The following is a 17,174-nucleotide window of genomic DNA, read 5'->3' on the forward strand; positions in this document are numbered from 1 at the left end:
GGCGGGGGGGCACTAAATAGTTAGTTACGCCCCTCAGCAGCCTCTTTTAGCGTATCAGCTCTTATATAGGCGCCCTTGTCTTTGTCTCCAGTAGAAAAAGACCTTGCCGGTATAAAGGCAACGATTGACCTGATTGATGAAACCCTGAAACTGTGATCCCAGGCAATTGCAGTTTCAGAGCCAGCAGCATGTCCGGACCATTCAGAGGAAGAACCACTGCGACCCAAAACATGGTCGGCCTGCTCTTGGCTTTATAAGCTAGGGAGCAGCCGGTAGTGTTTGAGTGCTTCACTGTGTAGCAAATTGTGCCACAGCAGCCTGCCGATACGGATTGTAGTTTTTGCAAGGATTTGCAAAACTACAATTCACTCAGTATCAAACCAATAATCAAAGTGGTTTCCACCTCTGGAGTAAATCAGCTGAGATGCAGAAATTCTATAAGGGGCAACAATAGTCATACGATGAAATACACTGGGTCCAACTTGTCCTTAGGACAAGTCGGACCAGTTTGCCCTTGAAAGACCCTCGGCAGCTACCCGGGAGGCTGCTTATGATTTGGCACTTGATGCGATTTATTGCATGTATATCCCTGGGGAGCTTGTAGCGGCGTGGGGCGGGCAGGGGGGTCTGTGAGATTCAGCCAATGTTTTCAATTTCAGCAGCGCTTCCCACGCAGCCCTGTTAATATCGCTACTCACTCATTTCCCAACCGCCGCACGGACCCGCTGACCAGCGCTGCAGGGATGCCGCTGCTTGCCCCACGCCGCTTCCCATCTGCTGCTGCCCACCGTACCCCCCCACACACACTTTATCGTTCCCAAATAGTGTCCATCTGGATGGTAAAGTATGAAAAAGACCCAAAAATATAATGAAAAACTCACAGCGACATTTCCATGTCGACCCCTTGACGATATGTTGTTGACATTGTGTGTCAGCCTTTTGGATACCCTGTTGACTATACTGAACAAAAATGTGGTTTTATAATCAAATTACATTGAGATCAGCATAACTTTGCATCATCTCTCCGGAGACACACGCACAGCCCGGCCAGAGGCATGTAGAACTCAGTGCAGAGGTGGCATCGAGTGTCTGCGTGGTGTCCAGCCAGGTATTCAGTGCCTACTTGTGTGCCCCCCCTCCCGATGGGGTTGGTTCTTTTAGATCTACAATGTCAAGTTCTACAATCAAAAGGTCGACAACAAATGATCAACAGGGTCAAAAGGTCGACAGTCAAAAAGGTCGACATTGAAAAGGTCGACAAAGGTCAGCTGAAGCTTTTAATTATTTATGTTTTGGTCAACATGAGTTTTTTATGTTGGCATGGACACCGTATAAATGTACTGCATTCCGTGCATGGCTTGCTGTGCTCACCATGCATCGAAGCACGGTGCCTTGCTGCGATCGGCACACTATTATGATTTAACTCTATGCCTATGTGGATGGTAAAATATGAACAAGTCGAATAAAAAAAAAAATGTAAAACGTATGTCAACATTTTTCGACCTTAAAAAAGTCACGTCAACCCTTTTCATTCGACTGCTTGGCCATGTTGACCGGTTGACTGTCGACCAGTAGTTGTTGACATTTGATCGTCTACCCAGTCCCAGTGTCTCTCCCCAGCACCTGCACACTCTATGACAGGTAATCTATGTGACAGTAGTCATATTCTCCTCCTCCTCTCACTCCTCTCCCCCTCCCTCCCCTCCCCTCCAGCTGACTGTATAGCATCCCCCTAAAGGGAAACTGCATGGTGTCCCGGGACCCATTAATGGGCAGTGGCTGTGTTGTTTCCCCAGGTTAGGCACCACGCAGCCGGATGACTTTCTGGGTCTCCTACCCTGTCCATTGAAGTATAGGAAAAGTCAATTGAAACAAGTATAGTGAATGGGCGATGCCACGCCCTCTTTATCCATGGCCACGCCCACCTTCAAAATGTGCCGATTTCTGCCCTTATTTGTTATTTGTTGTGTCTGACCTATAAATTCCGAATCCAATATACCCTGTGTAATCTTTCAGAGCATGCCGGGGCCACGTTGAGCGGCCTGCACTAGATCCTCATTGAAAAATCTTTCAACAAAAATCATCTCACCGTCCCGCCCGTAACGTTCAAGTTGTCTGTACAGTTTGTGTCCTTATAGATAAGGACACAAACTGTACAGACAACTTGAACGTTATAAAAAAAATTATAATCATCTGAGAACCTGTTTACTCTACAAAGATGGCAACCGCGAGATTCACATATTTATTATTTAGAGTACCAATATGGCCGAAAAGTAAGCTCAGTTCCGATTGGATAATATTCACGACAGACATTTATACGTAAGCCTGATTGGACAGTCATTTGACTATTTAAGGACGTTACAGCCCCTCACGCGGTCTCTTTTACTCCGGCTTCAACAGGAGTACCTCTATACGGCTTTGTCGCTGGTAAGTGTGTGACGTTCCTAAAGAAGTTAACAGCGCAACTATCGGACGACATTTATGAGGGTTCAGATAAAGTGGTGGATTGATGGTGAACATTGGGAGGGGACCGCACAGCTCGCTGTGTGCTGCTGGGCCCGGCCTTCCTATAGGTCTACGTAGTCTGTGTGTAAGGCACGCTGGCATGGGGTGAATGTCTGAGATGGCTCTAGAATTGAGCTCGTGATCTAGCCTGACTACAGATCTACTGTACGTTTGTGTCCGGGCTGCTTGGAGGGTGAGTTTTAAAGACTGGTCATAATAATTATTTTCTTGTCTCTGTAAAGCATGGATGGGGAACCTTTGACTCTGTAGCTGTTGTTAAACTACGCATCCCAGCATGCTCTGTAACAGTTTTACGGAGGCCAAATAGCAAAGCTGTAGCAGGGCATGCTGGGATGTGTAGTTCAACAGCTGCAGGGCTAAAGGTTCCCCATCACTGCTGTAAAGGCCCCCATACAGCTATCCGAGGTATTGCATGCTGTGCATTTGATACTTTGGCATCTGCTCGCCACTCCCCCTATGACTGGATCGTGTATGATACCATTGTATTTAGTCCTTTATGATTTCCTTGCACTTGTAAGATATTGCATGTGACACCTGACATGATGTGCATTCCAGTTGTTCAAATCGTGCTGCACATCCCCTGTAACAAGGTAAACTATGTGTAAAATGTCTGGCTTAAACTGTAGAAGCTGTATTTTTTGCTGGTTTTATTAGATGGTGTTGAGTTCTCTTGCGCACTGTTAGAGCTTGGAGGTGAGGTTAGTCACTAGCCAATGAACTCCAGGTGTAGAAAGTGTGCTACATTAACATGGCAGGTTTTTCGCTAACACCACAAGGAGCCTTCTCGCTGGCTCCAGTGACTGGAGTTTGATAGTACTTCTTGCCACATTAACAGAATATAATTTTTTTTTCCTTTTAAGACTTATGTACAAAAGTGCATTTTTGTATATTGTCTGTTTTTAAAAACACTGTACTTGTAAGGGTGCAAGCAGGAAATGTTCTTGATATTTTTTTTTTTTTAAATTGGAACACAATTTAAAAAGCTCAAATACAGTAACATTGAGCAAAAATAGATTCAATGCAGGAAAGTCCAAAGCTTGTTATGCAAATGTGTACCCCCCTATGGGGGAAAAACACCACTCACCAGACTTGTATTAAATGTCATCCCTCCCTCCCCAGTGTGAAGATGTAGGAGGACCCATAGAGAACTGTCTTTTCATTAAAAAAAAAAAAACAGCCCCTTTTCTTAGTTGGATACTGTTTATCAGAGAACACATACCCACAGTAGACTAGATTTGCGCATGGGGCTTTATACTTCACTTCCAGTTGAGAGGAACAAAATCTACAGTTAGGGGGTGGCTTCAAATACAGCCTTTCTAATGAGGGTTTGAAGTCCATTTGATAAATAAACCCTTAAATGTAAGCCTTATACACTAAACAAGATTACAAACACTTGCTCTTTTTTTTCACCCTTCTGAGCAATAGTGTTTGTGATCTCATCCAGTTCAGATATGCAGCATCTTTTTGGGGTTGCGGAGGTGGAAAAAGGTTTTACTGAATGTTTTTGCACAATGTTTATGGATACCTCACAAACATTGGAATACCCCCTAACTTAACGAACTTAACGCTTTTAATAGTGGACACTTATGGTTTGAAGACAACAGTTGGAATTTCTTATTGCTAGTTAAACACTGTTGACATTTTTTTTTTCTTCTAGATTACCCCTATCGTAACTTTAAAGGGGTCACAATGTCCGGAGGTATAGATGTCCTGCAAATGAAGGAGGAAGATGTCCTCAAGTTCCTGGCAGCAGGAACCCATTTGGGTGGCACAAACCTTGATTTCCAAATGGAACAGTATATTTATAAGCGGAAAAGTGACGGTAAGCATTGCTAAATTAGATTTTGTTGGAGGGTTTCTGCATAAACCGTATCTACAAGGACTTAAAATATAGCTTTTTCAGGTACCAGCTGCTAGCCCTGAAAATCCTCTAGGTCAGGTGTTCCAAAACGTTGTGGAGTCACGGCACCCCTAGACCAAAGGGTAGAAAAAATATTAAGTTAATGTGGTAATTATCAGGATTCACCTCTGTTTGTCCACAATTTGGTTATTACTTGGCCATAAACTTAAATCTGATAATGGATCACCAATCCAGGGCTGCTCTAGGTGGTAATGATATTTGTCTGGTGGCTTTGTTAATGAAGGTACTCATGTTTGCACAGCCAGACTCAGTTCTCCAATAATGAAAGTGTAGGGATGGGAATTGCTCTTTGGAAATGTTCATGCACAATACAGGTTTGTTAAATTTAATCCAGTAGACCTGTTTTATTGATTGAATAGATACAAATACAGCTTTGACATTCTTACTAATATTGCTATTGTGTATGTGTGCTTATTTTACTTAAATTAATTCATGGCCCTGCTAACGATGCTTGTGGGGTATTTATCTTTTTAAAAAAGTTTGTCACGCCTGTATTTAATGCAATAAGCAAAATGGTGTTTTTTTGTATTGGACTTCATAGTATTATGTAACTGTCCACACTATGGCTTATGATATATATTAAAAAGTACAATAACCTGACTTGTAATATTGGGGATTAAAATGGTAGCTTGTCAAACATCCTATACTTTTAGGAATTTATATTATAAACCTGAAGCGAACCTGGGAGAAACTTCTGCTGGCCGCACGTGCCATTGTAGCCATTGAAAACCCAGCTGATGTTTGTGTGATTTCCTCCAGGAATACTGGCCAGGTAAAAGATATAAACTTTTCTGCAGTAATATACTTAAGAGTAATTTTTATAAGCTGTATTAATTTTTGTACTAAATCATATCTTATTTAAATTTAAAAAAAAAACCTTCAGTGACCATTACATTCTTAGGTGGCAGGCCACTTAAAAATGACATTGGCAGGTCTCCCAATTTTAGGATGGTCCTGCTATCCGAATACATGCCCCCTGAATTGATGGGGTTATTAGTTGCTGCTCACCAAACTCAGATTTGATTAAAAGAAAAGCCATTTGTCAGACTTTTGTAATACTCTAAAGGTGCTTATTACTAGCAGTTTTTGCCCAGTGTGCATGCTAAGTGATCATGTGAACCATTGACCAAAAAAATAGTTTTTTTTACACCCAGCAACTTTTCATCGTGGGTGAACCACTTTCCACTGTAGGACTGTGGCGGAAATGGTTTAACTTGGCCTGTAAAACAGACGGCCGGCGATGATTAGCATTCATTGCTCAGCATCTGCCCATGCACACTAGTCTGTTTTGAACCAAAAGAAGCTCATAATGGGAGAACTGAGCTACTTTGAGTTCCAAATCACCTAGTGTGTGTGGGCCTTAAGGCCCATACACACTGGGCGACTTTGAGCTGAAAGCAGTTTTCTAATCTTTGGAGCTGCCTTCACCTCAAAAGCCACCCAGTTTTATGGGGCAGTGGTGAGTGCTGATGTGTTCTTGCATAATCGCTGGACTGGCTGCTCATCTGCTGGTATTACAAAGCAGACTAAAGGCCCATACACACTAGAAGATTTTAATTCCCAAAGACTTTGCCAAAATCTATGAAAGATATATCTTTCCTGAAAGTAGTGTGTACACACTGAGCTTTTTTCCCAAAAGGGCAAGAGATTTTCAGGAGGTGAAAGACTTTGCTGAAAATATTTCATTATAAGGCTATTTACATAATGGGCGGGGTGGGAGCAGGGACCATTTTATTCATTGCATTTCTTTTCTTGGGGCCTGATTCAGAACTGATCGCTGGGCTGTGTTTATTTGGAGCCCAGCGATCAGGTAAATTCCGCTCTTCCCAAGGAAATCCCGCCCATGTGCATAGCTACGATTGTATTTGCCCGTAGGGAGAAATCCATGCACCAGCAAAGTATTTGCTACTGCCATAATAACATCATTACCACCTTTGTGTTGAGATTCCCGGATAATGGCCTACTCCTTGCCCCGCCTTATGTTTTTCTTAACCTTTGATAAAATTCTATTGATTTTGGCCACGTATTGCCCATTACATGTTATGCCACACATCATGATGCCCAGTACACATTATGCTACACACCATAATGCTCATTAAGGCACATACCATAATGCCAGGGGCTGCATGTTCGACGCCGGTGGGTGGAAGTGCGCGTTGCAACAGGGGAGTTTAAGAGTCGACAAGGGCAGCCGAGAGTGTACATTGCTGCCATAAATATTCATTGATGCCCAGTAATATACATTGCTGGCATGTGCTAGCAATGTATATATTGCTGGCTTATTAATAACATTGGTGCCCAGTGGTTCCAGTAATATATACATTGCTGGCATGTGCCAGCAATGTATATATTACTGCATTATAAATATCATTGGTGGCCAGTGGTGCCATTAATATATACTAATGTATATTCCTGGCTTATTAATAACATTGGTGCCCAGTGATGCAAGTAATATATACATTGGTGGGCAGAGGCTGCGTGTGGAGCAGGGGAGGGAGTGTCCAGATAGCCGTGGGGCGTTGCGCCGTGCTGTGTGGCTGGGCAGCGGAGAGGAGTCTGCAGCGTGCAGGAGACAGGACTCAGGAGTGAAGCTGGGCGCGGTGAGCGGGCAGTCAGCTGGGCTGAAAGTCTGATCTTTCAGCCCGGCTGCCGTACACATTTAGCGACGATGGCTGAAAAACTAGCCATCAATGTTGGATGTGCTGGTAAAGCCAGCAGACTGCCCACCTCGCTGGCAATGATGCAGGAGCACACATCATCGCTAGTCGGATCTGTGGTCCATACACACTAGGAGATTTTCAGCTGAAAATCGTCAAGTGTGTATGGGCTTAACAATGGGGTGGACTGCTTTCCATAGCATCCTGCTAAAGTGTGTATTTATCAGCCCATTTTTTTTCATCAGTTAGCATTCTTGCTGGACAAAATTGCCTAGTGTGTGGTTTTTTTGGGGGGGAGGGGGGATTTTGCTTTTTCCAATCATGAGCGAGTAAATGTTAGAATCGGCCAGTACACCACTGTTGCTGACTGGATACATGCCCACATCCTCCGTTGGTGTTAAATGCAGCGCAATTGGAAAACAGGTAGCGAGGGCAATGCTGACAAATGCAGCAGGTCATTGCCATAATCATCGAGACTGTATGCACTTGCTAATGGGGTCTCCCTTGGGTTCCATCACCTGCGATTTTGCACTGGGTGCACACAAGCGGTCTACCCAGGTTTATAATGCTAAATTCTGTACTGTAAGCTGATGTCCCTGACAACTGCCTACTGTTGCTATTTTCAATTACTTGAGAACATGATGCACACTTTTTAAAGCTTGCAGTTTAAGACGTTTGTCCTGTGAACTTGCAAGTGTCGGAGGTGTGCTAAAGTAGCTGACAGTTGTTGCTAATAATCAGTCTTGTTTGGTGACTGAAGTCTGCTAATTACTGTTACAGTTTTTGTTTTTTACTCATGTCAAAAGCAATACTATGTGACCTCAATGTAACTGTTCCATACAGTATAAAGTGTTTACACTGTAAGGTAATTTTTTTTTTTTTCAGCGAGCTGTTCTGAAGTTTGCTTCTGGTTGTGGAGCCACCCCAATTGCTGGCCGCTTCACACCTGGTACTTTCACCAACCAAATCCAGGCTGCTTTCCGTGAACCACGCTTATTGGTTGTGAGTGATCCACGAGCTGATCATCAACCTCTTACTGAGGCTTCTTATGTCAACATTCCCACTATTGCCCTCTGCAATACAGATTCACCCCTGCACTATGTAGATATAGCAATCCCCTGTAACAACAAGGTAAACTGTGCAAAATTTCTGGCTTAACCTGTAGAAGCTGTATTTTGTGCTGGTTTTATTAGATGGTGTTGAGTTCTCTTGCACACTGTTAGAGCTTGGAAATGAGGTTAGTCACTAGCCAATGAACTCCAGGTGTAGAAAGTGTGCTACATTAACATGGCAGGTTTTTCGCTAACACCACAAGGAGCCTTCTAGCTGGCTCCAGTGACTGGAGTTTGATAGTACTTCTTGCCACATTAACAAAATATATATATTTTTTTCTTTTTAAGATTATGTACAAGTGCATTTTTGTTGTATAGTGTCTGTTTTTAAAAACACTGTACTATACCTACTGTGTCATCTTAAGGATGCAAGCGGAAAGAAATGTTCTTGATATGCATTTAAAAAAATATATATTTTAAGAGACTTTAGAACAGCTAAGTTACATACTCACTCACCTACCTGGGGGAAACCAGCACTCACCAGACGTATATTAAATGTCCAAGTTTAATGGTACACAGTAAGGCATTTTTGTTTCAGTCCCTTAGGACCTTTCTCAAGGCAGCAACAGGTGCATAAGGTACCTTATGCACCTGTTGCTGCCTTGAGAAAGGTCCTAAGGGATCGAAACATCGGCAGGCCTTACTGTGTACCATTAAACTTGGACATTTACCTGGTTGACATTTAATACAAGTCTGGAGTGCTGTTTTCCCCTATGGGAATAGTCTGTATCTATATAGAACGGTCTTTGCGCTACTATCTATAGGGCACCCAAGCAGCTATCTAATGCGAGGGTGAGCGTGCAGGTCCTTTATATATGGATATATATATCTATATTCTATATCAGGGGTCCTCAAACTATTTTGCTCTGGGACCCCATCAGACAATAAAAATAATTACGGGAACCCAGAAAGTTACTGCAGAAGATCACATAACCTGTGTATCATCAGAGCACCTGCATGGCAGCACTGTGGAGGCATAAAATGATGGGAGGAGTATAAAATAAACAATTCAATAGATTTTTGAATAGTTGCAACCCCATACTGAGAACATCGGGACCCACTTGGGGGTCAGGACCCACAGTTTGAGAACCGCTGTTCTATATCAATATATCCTTTCTAAATCCTTGTGCACAAATAGAATGTTATCCATTGGAATAAAACATGTAACTTACTGTGAAAAATGCTGTAAAAAGCATGCTTTCAAAAATAGAAGGGTTACTAGTTTATTTCTATCAATGAACAAAATGCAAAGTGAATGAACAAATCTAAAAAACACCAAAAACCATAAGCGAATTGGGAACTTGGATTATAATAATTTTTTAAACCATGCTATTTTAACTGGTATTGTATTACAACATGGGCAAATATCATACAATTGGTAATTTTTTACAGTTCTAGACATGTTCTATGGACCGCAATGATAGTCTTTCCCCCTGCCCGGCACTGTCAGTGGTGGGCGGACAGCTTTCCATAGTGTAGTGCTATGGAAAGCTGGTAATACACGCAGATTAGTGGCGGCTGGCAACTATTATGTGGGAGCGCGCAGCAGCACTCATCGCTGCCCTTTATGCACTGGGCGGCTTTCATGCTGAAAGTCACCCCAGTGTGTATGGGCCTTTAGAATGAATAGTGTGGTATCAGATCTCTTCAGTAGAAAGACCTATGTGCATATTGTCAAATTGCATTTTTTTTTTCCTATATGATCTTATGTTGCAGACGTTAAAGGGATTTTTTTTTTTTTTTACCTAGGGTGCACATTCTGTTGGCCTTATGTGGTGGATGCTGGCTCGTGAAGTCCTGCGTATGAGAGGCACAATCTCTCGTGAGCATCCGTGGGAGGTCATGCCTGATCTCTATTTCTACCGTGATCCTGAGGAGGTTAGTATGCCTGTAGCAAATATCCAATCTCAAAATGTTCAGACTTAAGGAATTTTCATTTTGAAGAAAGTGATTTTATGTAAAGGGTTTGCTTTGAATAGTGAAATGTAGGTGGTTTAACTCTGTAGTTGGACTGTTTAGCAAAAGCAGATACAATTTTTCGGTACTCTTTCCCTAGAACGGCGACCATCGTATGCACTAAAAAATGGATGCGATGGCCGCGATTTCCCATAGGGATCAATGTTAAAAGTCAGATTGGACGCGATTTTAGTGTTCAATGCCTCAATGCCCGCGATTTTTGCATAGGAAACAATGTTAAATGGGCCACAGAGCCCAAATAGTCACCCTAAAGTCTGAAATGGCCCCCACAATTGTTAACGCCACCCAACGATCAACGTCAACCCGAAGCGTGGCGAGCCCGCGAGGGGCGGCGGTACGCATCCTCCGACCTTTTCATACCCCCACTATCCACGTCGGCGTGGAGTTGAGAATAGAATAGTGTGGCGAGCCCGAAGCGTGGCGAGCGGACGCGGATACCTTCACAGGTAAACGCGGGCTTCACAGGTATCCGCGGGGCTTGCCATGCTTTGGGCTCGCTGCGCTCGCCACACTATTCTATTCTCAACTCCACGCCAACGTGGATAGTGGGGGTATGAAAAGGTTGGAGGACGCGTACTGCCGCCCCTCGCGGGCTCGCCACGCTTCGGGTTCACGTTGATCGTGGGGTGGCGTTAAAAATTGTGGGGGCCATTTAAGACTTCAGGGGGACTACTAGGGCTCTGTGGCCCATTTGACATTGTTTCCTATGTAAAAATCGCGGGCATTGAGGCATTTAACACTAAAATCGCGTCCAATCTGACTTTTTTAACATTGATCCCTATGGGAAAATCGCGGCCATCGTGTCGCACCCGTTTTTTATGTGCATACGATGGTCGCGATTTTTTGCCCACGATGCCAATCGCGGGCGCCATTCTAGGTAAAGAGTACCAATTTTTCTTTATTGTAGTGAAATATCAACTGGCAACAATTGATGTATGACATCTATCAAATAACTGGCTGGTTTTGTTGCAATCTGTCATTAGTATTTTCTCTATCATACACAGGATACGCTGCTAATATCTACTATTGGGGTATAGCGGGTGATTAGTGGAGCCGGGCACTTCAGTGTTCCTCCCCCCTTTATGCCCCACCCCAGACCCAGTTTTAGAAATGTGCTAAAGAAGATTTTTATTTTATTTAGTTTTTCACTGCCAGTAGCAGGCAGACAGTTTTGCCCACTGCCTGCACAAAGAGCGCTGCTGGGGGAGTCGGGTCCCACCCTGTTGGGTTTGGAGCCCAGGCTTCTGGTTGTGGGTGCACTCTCTGGGGTCCTCACACTCAATGTACTGGAGAGATGGAGCCCCTGCAGCCTGCCACCAGCAGTCCAGCTGAAACCAAAAGCAGGAAGTACATGCCGGTCCCTGGTTAGCATGGTTCCCAGCGGCATAGTGTACAAGCTGGGCTGCACCCGGGTACAAAACTCCTGCGTGCTGCCCGGATTGAAAAAGGGAAAGGGGCAAGAAGTGTATTCTTTGCAGGGAGAGGATACTGAATACATGCTATAGAAATTCTCCCTATTGACTACACTCTGGCAGAATGTGATGGGTAAGAGATTCAATACTATGTAGTACCATATTAATTTAGAATTGAATTTGCTTTCTTCAGATTGAGAAAGAAGAACAGGCTGCTGCTGAGAAGGCTACAACAAAGGAGGAATATCAGGGTGAATGGACTGCACCAGTTCCAGACTTTCCTCAACCGGAAGTTGCTGACTGGTCAGAAGGGGTGCAGGTACCATCTGTACCCATTCAACAGTTTGCCACAGGTTTGTAGTCATAATAGTTTTCTGAGGAATCTGATCATAAAGTATTTGTTTAACCAGGCCCTTTCTTTTTTTTCCAGAGCGCCCAGATATCCCAGCTGCTGCAAAAGTTCCAGGTAGTTGTACAATTCTGCTTGTTTATCTAGTTCATAATGGTTACGCTGTGGTCATAGATGTTGCGGTCTTCTGCCTCTAAAATTGAAGGCTTGGTACAGACCTGACAGTTGACCTTCCATCGTGCCAACAGAGCAGCCAATTGGTGTATGTGCTTAAAGGCCCTCATACACGATGCGATTTTCGGGCCGATTTCATCCGATTTTAGGCCGATAAATCAGATGAAATCGGCCGAAAATCGCATGTGTTTGACATCTGATCTGATGCGTGTTCCCATGTGCATCAGATCGGATCAGGGCGTCTGACCTGCTGAACATCAGATATATCGGAATCTGACCTATCATGGGCACATCGTGGGTGATTTTTAGCACCCACAATGATTTAGATCCGATATATCTGTGTACCTGTTCTGGTGCTTCCACAGTAGCTACATCCGGAACACACGTCACTGGAGGGGGAGAAAAGCCAGTGAGAGGGGAAGAGGCAGCAGCGTCCGTCCCACATTCAAGAGCCAGCGGCAGAGGATACCAGGAGGGAAGACCCAAATATGGTTGTGGGCAGAACTGTCGGCGCGAGCATCACTGCCAGACTCCCCTGCTCCTGGGTGTCATGGTCAACACTGAGCCAGCTTCACCCCGTCCTGCTGCAGTTTTTCAGCCTGTGCAGCAGAAGCCCGACTCCCCTACCTCTCCCCTTCTGCTGGGTGTCATGGTCAGCTCCGGCAGCAGCCCGACCCCACCTGCTAAAAATCAGCTAAGCCAGCTTCCTCCCCGTACTGCTGCAGTTTGCTGCACAGGCTGAAAATAAACTGCAGCAGTACGGGGAGGAAGCTGGCTTAGCTGATTTTTAGCAGGTGGGGTCGGGCTGCTGCCGGAGCTGACCATGACACCCAGCAGAAGGGGAGAGGTAGGGGAGTCGGGCTTCTGCTGCACAGGCTGAAAATAGAGACCTAGTCCCCGTACATCTCCCCTGCTGCTGGAGGTCAGTGGTGGTGTGGGCAGCAGGGCCCCCCTCTTCTAAAAGGCAGCTGAGCCAGCTTCCCTTCCTCGTGCTGCAGGAGTTTCAGGCCCGACTCCCCTGCTGCTGGAGTTCTGCCGTGGTCTGTGTGCATACTGTTTACTGGGGAGGGTGAGTGTTCTGTGTACTTCCTATGCTGGCATCGCAGTATAGATCATGGGAAATGTAGTCCCTACTGCAGCCTTGTATAGTGGTGTTGCATTCATCACATGGTGTGACACTTTACTAGTTTCATAATGTGTCAGCCATGTTCTTGAAGACCAGTCTGCAGCAAAGCTCCCCCCTCCCCTTAGATATGGGGGGGGTGGGGGGGGGGGATAGAGAAAAAATATATATATATCTCTATCCATAGTGCACACTCACCAGACTTTGGATAGTTAAAATCCAAATCTTCTCTCCAATTAAAATCAGACATGACGGTCGACGTTTCGGGTCCTCATGCGACCCTTTCTCAAGACATCCAACTTGCTGAGAAACTGACAGATTGGATGTCTTGAAAAAGGGTTGCATGAGGACCCGGAACGTCGACCGTCATGTCTAATTTTAATTGGAGAGAATAAAGAATTGGATTTTTACTATATAAAGTCTGGTGAGTGCGCTGTATGGATATAAATTGGCACATTGTAGATGACACGTGTGACCTGGGCTTGTAGCACCCCAGCACGAATGTTCCTGAATATTGCATTTTTTTTTTTGCATTCTCCCTATATCACCGGGGGGGGGGGTCTGCTATTACCCCTAGGTAATAGGGCCATCACATAAATCTCATGTTACATCCAATTTGCTTCAGATAAATCACAAGTGATTTATCACGTGATAAATCATATGTGATTTATCTGATGCAAATTGGATGTAAAAAATGGCACATCAAGTGTCAAATTTTATGTAGGCCTCCTGGAAAGCTGCCAGGGAAGTTCAAGGGAAATCAGATGCAATTTCACAGGTCAGATAAATCTCATAGTGTATGGGGGCCTTAACATTTGGCTGCTTGATATGTCTGTCCCTGTCATGCAGCTGGGTGGGAATTTGATTTTACCTGGTCAGGTGTGATGTACAGGTCTGCAGATATTCACACATTTAACATATCTGCCCTGCAGGACCGCTGCTGACTGACATTATGCAGACATTTTGCTGGTTACATAGTTAAGGCTGAATAAAGATTTGTGTCCAAGTGCAACTTAACTTACAAGGGCCATGATCTGATCCTATATAGTCATACATTGTCAGTGTTAAACTGCTTTATTAGTCCAGTGACTTGAGTTTGATGCTACATATTTCAAGGAATGGAAAAGTTTTTAGCATTTAACTGCAGTGTTGTAACAATTTGCTTTTGTCATTCACTATGAAATTACTACTTCAATGAAACCAGAATGGGTACAAAGTTTAGCGTGGGAGTAATGATTTGGTATGGGTTTAGCAATGAGGGAATGAATCACTGATGCAATCTGCACTATTGGCAATGGCATTCACTAGATCAGTCTCTCTCCCCAGTTTGAGGGGGATTGTATTAAGCCTTCGAAAGAGAAAGCTGTTGCCATTTAAGCTAAAGGCTTCTAGCTGTTTATAGTCTATAAGAGTGATTAACCTTGACATTCCAGCTGTTAAAGTACACATCCCAGCATGCTCTGCATCTTTTAGCATGGCCAAATAGTAAAACTGTAGCTGGGATGTGTAGTTCAACAGCTGGAGTATTAAGGTTAGCCAACACTGCTCTATAAAGTGACAGAAGCTGATATTTGCAACTTGAAATCATGGGAGAGCTTTGTTAAACCTTTGAGAATCACAATGCCTGCCAAAAGGGAAAAAATAGTGCTCACTGCTTGTTGCTTAATTTTTTTTTAATGGTTCTTTTTGTTTAATGAGCTTATCAAATCATTCAATGATGGCCTTTAACCAAGACAAGCTTGTTTTGACCAGTCTTACTAAGGCCATTCTTATTTTGCACCAGAAGTTTGATACAATTTTTAAATAATGATTGCATTTCTAATTTTTAGTTCTAGGGTTTTAGATATGTGCATAAATTTGAGTAATTGTACTAAAAGCTCTTTTTTGTCCCTCCAATAGCAGAAGACTGGAGCTCCCAGCCAGCTAGCACTGATGATTGGTCTGCTGCTCCAACTGCACAGGCATCTGAGTGGGTGGGAACAACAACTGAATGGTCTTAGAACGCTATTGATGTCGCTTATGTTCAACGGTCATACTGGATATTGAAATAAAATACGATTTGAATTTGGTACTTGTTTCTTTCTATCTACTTCTGCTAATATCAAAGTTCTCAAGAAGCAAACGACTTTGCTAATAAATAGCACCTAAAATGGCATGAGTATTTTGGGGGCTTCAAATTAAGCTGTATAGACTGCATTTTTCTGCTATGATCCTCAGTACTTTGATATGCAGCACAACCCACTTTGCTTAATCTTCTGTTTCCACTTAAGGAAATACAGTGGAAAGCATTTTAAATGAATGGGTCTTGGATATTAAGGGTTACCCACTTTATGCATTTTCTGAAGTTTCATAGCTTGTAAGGGACACCTAAAGATCTAGTGTCAGATCTGCCGGTTTGGCAGGAAACTAGTAATATGGGTGCAAATGACAATAGATTTGCTCCCAAACACTAAAACAGACAAAATGGCCATCTTAATAAATTAGTTAATCCGTTTAATTTAATCTTCTCTGACATTTTTGACCATTTTCAATGGTCATTTCCTCATCACAAGTTATGTTCCAACCAGCCAGATTGTACGACACCTTTTAGTGTATTAGTGCGCTCAGCTCATACATTGTTTGATACTAGAAACATCCAGCATATTGAATATTGTAACCATATTACTTTACATCATTTGAGGAGGTTTACTTTTGGGATACCTGAGATGTCCTGTAATGAAAGGGCACGTGTTGGTAAAGATATGGTTTTATAGAGACTAATGGTGTGTACACACGGTCAGATGTGCCTTAAGATTCTATCCATGATCGGATCGTGGATAGCATTATTATTTTATTTAAGGCGCCATAAGTGTTTTGCAGCGCCGTACAAAGGAACAATACAAGGAGACAACGCATGGCATAACATTGAATAAATAACAAGAATACAGTACAAATAAAGAGTTCAATACACATTACAGCTTGGATATAAGTAGTGAGGACTCCAACATACAACTAGAGGCTAGATGCCAATGATGGAGATGAGTATGCAGACAAAGATGGTCACTGAGTGTTGGAGTATAGGAGAGCTGTGAGTGACGTGAAAAGAGGGATTTGACAACAGGAGGGAAGAGGGCCCTGCTCAGAGGAGCTTACAATCTAGTAAGGATCAATAGGATCTTAAGGCACATCCGTTTTGCATCCTAGCTTGACTGTATAGTGCAGACCTGCACTATATAGACAAGGCAGCCAAGACTTTCTGGCTTCCGATACGTTAACGCGCATCGGGATCGCAAGGGTTAAAACCCTTGCGATCTGCATACGATTCTGATCCAATGTTGACTATAGTCATTGGGTTTTCAAACTGGCCCTCCAGATGTTGTGTAACTACATGTTCCAACATGCATTGCCATATTTCTCTTTCAATGATCCTGGTGACACAGCTCAACATTGGGATGTAGGAGCCAGGCACCAATCTTAAAGCTTTTGGAAGGTAGGCTCCTCCCTTCTGCATCCCAGACTCCTCAGTTCGTGTTAGGTGCCCACTGGAGTGGGTGCTATTCTAAAGGGCAGCCGAAGGATTAGATAGGGTTTTATTAACTTTTACTACTAGCTAGGTAGGCACAGAATCCTCACACTGACAGCACAGCAGGAGCTGACAGAAGCGCGTCCTGTCAGCTCGCTGTGCACAGGGGAGACGCTGTCTGGCCTCCCTGTGCAGCGCTTACAGCTTCTTTTAAGAAGCTGCCTGGGCTCCGGAGCGCTCTGAAACTGGCTCCACGCTAGGTGGGGGACAGGCGCTCCGTGATGGCGGGTGCCATTTTCCGCGGAGCTTACACACTAAGCTCCTGTATGAGAGGACAGCAGTGTGTTACAGGCATGTTCCAAGTGGTCCCCAGCTGAGGGGGAGATACTGAAACTAGGAGATCCTGCAATGGGAGCGGCTG

The 17,174-nt window shown here is 43.9% G+C and overlaps 1 protein-coding gene and 2 non-coding genes across 5 annotated transcripts; all 3 read left to right on the forward strand.

Annotated features, from left to right (window-relative positions):
- Positions 1 to 2,275: 2,275 nt before the first annotated feature.
- Positions 2,276 to 15,320, forward strand: LOC146026233 (small ribosomal subunit protein uS2). 3 transcript variants are annotated; one of them, XM_083156704.1, is made up of 8 exons: positions 2,276 to 2,427; positions 4,184 to 4,348; positions 5,101 to 5,219; positions 7,990 to 8,235; positions 9,966 to 10,094; positions 11,799 to 11,958; positions 12,036 to 12,071; positions 15,151 to 15,320. In XM_083156704.1, exons 2-8 carry the CDS (start codon positions 4,216 to 4,218, stop codon positions 15,249 to 15,251), a joined length of 924 nt encoding a protein of 307 aa, XP_083012830.1. In that variant the 5' UTR covers positions 2,276 to 2,427; positions 4,184 to 4,215; the 3' UTR covers positions 15,252 to 15,320. The 3 variants fall into 3 exon arrangements, with proteins under 3 accessions (XP_083012830.1, XP_083012831.1, XP_083012832.1); XM_083156705.1 differs by having other exon boundaries at positions 15,154 to 15,320; XM_083156706.1 differs by having other exon boundaries at positions 7,990 to 8,106.
- On the forward strand, positions 3,196 to 3,357 carry LOC146030053 (small nucleolar RNA SNORA62/SNORA6 family). Its single transcript, XR_014455566.1, has one exon. It is a non-coding gene; the product is annotated as a small nucleolar RNA SNORA62/SNORA6 family (small nucleolar RNA).
- On the forward strand, positions 8,313 to 8,474 carry LOC146030052 (small nucleolar RNA SNORA62/SNORA6 family). Its single transcript, XR_014455565.1, has one exon. It is a non-coding gene; the product is annotated as a small nucleolar RNA SNORA62/SNORA6 family (small nucleolar RNA).
- Positions 15,321 to 17,174: the final 1,854 nt, after the last annotated feature.

The sequence above is a fragment of the Crinia signifera genome, chromosome 8 (assembly GCF_055691185.1).
Source record: "Crinia signifera chromosome 8, ASM5569118v1, whole genome shotgun sequence".
Lineage (NCBI taxonomy): Eukaryota > Metazoa > Chordata > Amphibia > Anura > Myobatrachidae > Crinia > Crinia signifera.